General features: G+C 37.7%; 1 protein-coding gene across 1 annotated transcript; it reads right to left on the minus strand.

The window, feature by feature from the left end:
- Nucleotides 1-2,324: 2,324 nt before the first annotated feature.
- On the minus strand, nt 2,325-6,940 carry LOC128189292 (uncharacterized). The gene is made up of 4 exons (XM_052860841.1): nt 6,818-6,940; nt 5,789-5,945; nt 4,490-5,589; nt 2,325-4,310 (listed from the first exon to the last, which is right to left on the minus strand). Exons 1-4 carry the CDS (start codon nt 6,884-6,886, stop codon nt 4,065-4,067), a joined length of 1,572 nt encoding a protein of 523 aa, XP_052716801.1. The 5' UTR covers nt 6,887-6,940; the 3' UTR covers nt 2,325-4,064.
- Nucleotides 6,941-7,232: the final 292 nt, after the last annotated feature.

Genomic DNA, 7,232 nt, shown 5'->3' on the forward strand with positions numbered 1-7,232 from the left:
TTTTTACAATTTAGAATCTTCACTATATATACAAGCTTTTGTGTAAATATTGGCATTTCTGGTGCAGTGGTTCTTGAGAAGAAGATTTTTAAAACATTTTCCTATGTATTTCTATGTTAAACTTTGAACCCCGCTTGGGGCCCCAGTTTTGGTCCGAGGGTCACGATTTTTACAATTTAGAATCTTCACTATATATACAAGCTTTTGTGTAAATATTGGCATTTCTGGTGCAGTGGTTCTTGAGAAGAAGATTTTTAAAACATTTTCCTATGTATTTCTATGTTAAACTTTGAACCCCGCCTGGGGCCCCAGTTTTGGTCCGAGGGTCACGATTTTTACAATTTAAAATCTTCACTATATATACAAGCTTTTGTGTAAATATTGGCATTTCTGGTGCAGTGGTTCTTGAGAAGAAGATTTTTTAAACATTTTCCTATGTATTTCTATGTTAAACTTTGAACCCCGCTTGGGGCCCCAGTTTTGGTCCGAGGGTCACAATTTTTACAATTTAGAATCTTCACTATATATACAAGCTTTTGTGTAAATATTGGCATTTCTGGTGCAGTGGTTCTTGAGAAGAAGATTTTTAAAACATTTTCCTATGTATTTCTATGTTAAACTTTGAACCCCGCCTGGGGCCCCAGTTTTGGTCCGAGGGTCACGATTTTTACAATTTAGAATCTTCACTATATATACAAGCTTTTGTGTAAATATTGGCATTCTGGTGCAGTGGTTCTTGAAAAGAAGATTTTTAAAACATTTTCCTATGTATTTCTATGTTAAACTTTGAACCCCGCCTGGGGCCCCAGTTTTGGTCCGAGGGTCACGATTTTTACAATTTTGAATCTTCACTATATATACAAGCTTTTGTGTAAATATTGGCATTTCTGGTGCAGTGGCTCTTGAAAAGAAGATTTTTAAAACATTTTCCTATGTATTTCTATGTTAAACTTTGAACCCCGCCTGGGGCCCCAGTTTTGGTCCGAGGGTCACGATTTTTACAATTTAGAATCTTCACTATATATACAAGCTTTTGTGTAAATATTGGCATTTCTGGTGCAGTGGTTCTTGAGAAGAAGATTTTTTAAACATTTTCCTATGTATTTCTATGTTAAACTTTGAACCCCGCTTGGGGCCCCAGTTTGGTCCGAGGGTCACAAATTTTACAATGTAGAATCTTCACTATATATACAAGCTTTTGTGTAAATATTGGCATTTCTGGTGCAGTGGTTCTTGAGAAGAAGATTTTTTAAACATTTTCCTATGTATTTCTATGTTAAACTTTGAACCCCGCTTGGGGCCCCAGTTTGGTCCGAGGGTCACAAATTTTACAATGTAGAATCTTCACTATATATACAAGCTTTTGTGTAAATATTGGCATTTCTGGTGCAGTGGTTCTTGAGAAGAAGATTTTTTAAACATTTTCCTATGTATTTCTATGTTAAACTTTGAACCCCGCCTGGGGCCCCAGTTTTAGTCCGAGGGTCACGATTTTTACAATTTAGAATCTTCACTATATATACAAGCTTTTGTGTAAATATTGGCATTTCTGGTGCAGTGGTTCTTGAGAAGAAGATTTTTTAAACATTTTCCTATGTATTTCTATGTTAAACTTTGAACCCCGCTTGGGGCCCCAGTTTTGGTCCGAGGGTCACGATTTTTACAATTTAGAATCTTCACTATATATACAAGCTTTTGTGTAAATATTGGCATTTCTGGTGCAGTGGTTCTTGAGAAGAAGATTTTTAAAGACATGCACCCTATACTTACTGTTTGTAATTATCTCCCTTTTGAAAAGGGCTGTGCCCTTTATTTTAACAATTTATAATCCCCCTCCATAAGGATGCTTTGTACCAAATTTGGTTAAATTTGGCCCAGTGGTTTTTGAGAAGAAGTTGAAAATGTGAAAAGTTTACAGACGGACGGACAGACAGACAGACGGACGGACGGACGACGGACAACGGGTGATCAGAAAAGCTCACTTGAACCTTCGGTTCAGGTGAGCTAAAAACTGTTCAATGATTATCACGCTGTTTAGAATTTTCTTTTCTCTAACCTGTTATTCACCTTTATAACTATGACATTAACGGAAGATCAGAAAAATCAAACAACACTGGAGATATTAGCTGGCCACAGGATCATGAAAAAAAGTAGACTTAAGTCAAAATTTGTAAACTGTCTTGATATCTCTTGATTGAAAACACTGACAAAATTGAAATGCTATTTAAAAGTGTCTTAATATAATGTTCTCAATTTCCATTGTCATTTTATGAGAAACCATTATTTTATGACAGGTTATGACTGGTTGAAATTTTGACTTAACGAGGCCGAGTACAGAACGAGTACGCACGCTTTCGCGCAGCGTTTCATTTGTATTGTGACGTCATCTTTTTGCTTGTTTGACGCCATGGCGTGATAGTTTTATCTGCAGATATTTAGCGAAATTTGTTGAAAATGGCTCGTTTAATGCGTAAAATTAATGTTATATTGTGGAATAAACATAACTGTTTCGAAGTATAAGCTATATTTGGGCTCGGGTCGAAAAAATGAAGAGGGTTCAGCAGGCCAAACCCTCTGTCACGTTTTCTTAACTCGCCTAAATATAGCTTAATTCATATATTTCAAGACAGTAACCATGTATTTTATATTAATGACCCTTAATATGTGATGTTATATATTTTTTTATTACTTAAATATGTCTGAAGGCTTTAATAATACTATAAAGATCACCTTTTCCGCCTTTGTCAAATAAAAAATAGCCATTACCTGACAAATCTGGGAAATTGGGCACACAAAAATCAACTTTGATAAGACCCCTGGAACAAACCAGGAGGTAAAGGGTTTTTATTTATTTGACCATTTGATGCCTTTTAGCAATAACTTTAACATGTAGAACAGAAAAAGAAATCCCTAGGGCAGAAGTTTAAAAAAATGTGCAAAATTGATACATTTCAAGCGAAATCCCATAGGGTCCTATGTTAAAGATTAACAAACTTTGAGATGACCCCCTAAACAAACGGTGTGGTAAATGTCTTATTTTTTAATCTTAAAACAATAATTATATCAGTAGAAATTCAGGTAAAAAATTTCATTAAAAAATCTAGGGCAGAACTAATTAGACCCGGCCTCGTTAAGCCTGAAATTGCTTCATGATCCTGAGGCCTGATTTCTAACTGAAATCGCACAGTTTTCTACAATTATAACATAGGGATTGCTGGGTCGTTAAGGTGGATTGGCTATTTTATATATTTTCTTGGAAGTTCAGTTCTAATACTGGTGGCTTTACCGGTGTTGCAGAGCAGTTTTACCCCCATAGTAGCATTGAAAACCTGCTTTATAGTAGCCTTTCCCCGAAGGGTGGGACGAAGGGGCCGGGGTACTATATAGTAGTTTTCCCCCATAGTAAGGTTTATAAAAGTCATTAATGAAAACCCAGTAAGGATTAAAATCAATGTTTGTACACCCCCATGTTGCATATACCTGTATTCATCTGTACAGGTTGAGTTTCGTTTTGCCGATTATTATTTGTTATACATGTAGACATTGTTGAAAATTGAACATACGTATTATTGAATACATAGAACTTAATTTAGGTAAATATTTGATAAATTACCTAGTTTGACAAGATGTACACTCAAGTGCATAACGATGTGTTCTGAATTTGTAAATGAACAAATGTTCGAGAACTTTTAAATAAAATAACAGTCAGACTATCTGTATGTGCAATTTTGTCCATACTAAACCTTTGTTTTAGAGAATCTTTGTAGGAACTGAAGGATCGCTTATGCCGTAGTAGTTTGTTTTTTAAAAGACCTTAACCAATTTTTATCGAGGCAAGATGATTGATATTATTCTAAAGTATGTATCTCTTTCAAATAGCAAAAGAAATGAATTTTATGAATTCGTTTGATTTATGATTAAGTTTACTCTACTGGCCTGAGACCTATTCACACCAAGAACCTAATGTATTATCGACACCACACTACTTAGCATGTTAAATTATGCAGTAGTGAGAACTAGTACTTGACGAGAATTGGTTCTAAGCCAGTCAAGGGGTTAGCATGTTATCGATGGACGTAATGTGTGTTGTGGTATCCATATTCATCGCGGACAGTACAAAAGTAATCAAATGGCCGCACGGCTTCCGGCGGATATCGGTACGTAAGCGTCACTTCCTTCCGGTGTAATGTTGTTGTGGTCGGCTGCTCCGATTTCTCTGCCTTGTTAATCAGGACCATGTGATCTGGGACCGGAACATGACAAGATACCACCATCTGTCCATTGCCTTCCACCACCAGACGAAGTGCCAGCTACAGCAAGAGAGGACACTCTTCAGTGCTTATCATTTAAACAACAGTTCTCTGTTTTATACCCACATTTTCATTTCTACATTTATACTGTATTTCATGTTTGACGAGGATATGAATAGCTAAATATACATGTAGGTTACATGTCTCTTTAAAATAGGGTAAAAGTATCATTAACTTACCTCCCCTGGAGTCTGTTCTGTCATCCTGGTCTGATCTTCTAGGAAGATTGGTCTCGTTAAGACGGAGAAATCACTGAGCTTGACGTCACCTTGTGGGTTGTCATAGAAACAGCTGTATTGACCGTCTGCTTCTCTGTTAACCAAACTTTTCTTTACGAAGGTGACGTAAGAGGTAGAAAACAGAGGTGACCTTATCTCCTGAACAGAAATATTCTCAGTCTTTGTAACTGTTTTGCCGTTCTTGGTTATGCTCACCTTAGGTGGGTTGTTCCCGAAGGCTTGGCAGTTCACGACGGAAGGCTGTGGAAAGGTTTTACCCCCGTCCTTCTGTAGGTATACCCCAGAAGGTAAGTCTTTGCTGATCGGAACTTTCTGTACGAACGAAAATACCATTGCAAGACCTATGCGAAGAGGGGCATCAAGGGTGGTCTCCAGAAACACAACATTCTCTTTAAGAAAGGTGCTTGAAAAATCGAGTTCTGCCCATGGTGTTGCCCCAATGGTTATTGTTGCTAGCTCGTGCTGGAGAGACAATGTATTTTCAGTCAAAGCGGTATTTCTTGAAGGAGTTAACCCTCTTGGCGACGGCCTTGTGTCTTCGCCGGGAAATGCCATAGTGTCCTCGCCGGGAATTCTCTCGTCGGAGGGAAATCTTCTCAAGCTTCTGGGTGTTCTTGAAAGTAATAGATCACCTCTTTTGTCGCGGATTTCTTCTTCAAGAGGTTTATAATAAACAGTGTTTGCGCTGTCGTTAAATAAGTACAATCCAAACTTCATATTCCAGTACACCCGGGGGTAGTTGTAATAATTTGCAGAAAATGGCGGGTTGCATTTGAAGTCTACACGCATTGTTTGTTGGTCGGGGACTTGTGAATTCCCCAGTGTTGCTGTGGACGAACATTTGCTGAAGCGTATCGGAAAGGAAGAAGGGCTTGGGTAGTCCTCGGACCAATCAAAGGACTCGAAGCGGATGCTGCTGGACCTGTCCGCCATCCTTGTGGTGAAGAAGACCTGTCTGACGTACGATGTATCCGCCACCAGGAAGTAGGTGGTCTGTGTCCCACTTCTGGTCAGGGATGTTCCAAACGAAGCTTCATCCACTGGTGACACACAAAATCAAAGTATAATTAATAAATATATACATTGTTTATAATCCCAATGAAGATTCATCCACTGTTTATAATAAAAGCTCTATTCAGATATTGATAAGACTGTGCATATTTTTTAAATGATTCATGCAGGTATAAAGGTAGCGAGCATTGCAGAAAGAATACATAAACCGCGTGTAATGTTGCTCACCCCCTACCACGCCCTCGTTGACTTGCCAGTACACGGCGAGGGTGGGGCCCGACTCGGGGACGTCCACCAGTACAGACAGGTGAACCAGCCTACTGCTCTTGTCGTACCGCTTACTGTATGACGTCACATAGTTCACGCCGAAGTCCATTTCCTGTCCCTTATAAGAAAAAAAAATTATTTTAACATTTACATTAAATTCTTTTTTGGCATGTGTCTTTTGGCATGCAAGAATTTTTTTTTTTTTGCATTAAATCTTCCTTGAGATTGTGACCATATATTAAGGTACCATACTACATTAATACTTTTTAAGACACTTTGTCACAAGACGGGGATTGAAATGTTTTGTTAGATTGTTTGTATCAATCCAACTGGTTGCATATCATCTGGGCTCAGTGGTTACAGTATCATGCTTGTGAACCGCAGATCATTAGTTCGAATTCGCCTTTGGCTTTTGTTCATATTTACTGGATAAGTTTTTTGAAATTCATATTTTTTTTTATCCAAAATTGCATATTATTTCGCCTATTTGACTTATTTTTTTCTTATGCGTCACGCTATCTTCTATCATAATGAAGTAATATTTTGGCTGATTTGAGAAACTAGTTGTAGTGAACCACCATAAATGATCGCTGTATGTAAAGGCAATAAGGACCAGGCCATAGCATAGGAGTGTTGCACTCTCCATTCATTGAGGACTTTGGGTAGTTGTGTCAAACAGCAATATGACGTAGGACTGTCTATTTCATTGCTGGCTACTCAGTCATGGCTCTTTGAAATCAACAAGTTTTGTCTGGCTTTTGATCTAAGACTACGCAATCTGTGTATTTTTCATTTGAAACCAGCGTCATTTAAACTTATTTTGACGCAAGAAATAGATATATAGTTACGTCCTATCGAAAGTCCAAGGTCTTGTTAAAATGGTTCCTCAATCATCAGAGCAAGTTCGCCTCATTAGCAACGTAGTTCTTTTTAACAAATCTGTATTTTTCTGGCTTTTCATGTAATTAGAAGCATGATATATAAGTTTACCTTTATCGTGTTGATAATCACCAAAATCGGCAAAAATTGGAGAAACATCCATGAGTTATTTGAACTCATCTTCCAAATAGCTGTTTATCTTCAGTTGGTGCTTGCTTGCAACTGAAGTGCTATATATATATAGGGACTCTGGTATATATATTGGTACACTGATGTATATATATATGGCCACTGATGTATTGTTGGGACTCCCATAGCCAAAGGAGCAGCATCCGTCATGTTGGTAAACATCTATATAGGCCACATCTGGTACGGTTTCTGTTTTTGATGAATTATATTATTGAAGCTATTCATTATGAAATGACACATTTGAACTTTATAATGTTTTTTCTGAACTCTGTGTCGACAGTGAATTCAATTCCTCGTTTCGTTGCCAGGTGGGTATAGCCTCATCGGACATGTATGT

This window comes from Crassostrea angulata, chromosome 6, assembly GCF_025612915.1.
Source record: "Crassostrea angulata isolate pt1a10 chromosome 6, ASM2561291v2, whole genome shotgun sequence".
NCBI classification, from domain to species: Eukaryota; Metazoa; Mollusca; class Bivalvia; order Ostreida; family Ostreidae; genus Magallana; species Magallana angulata.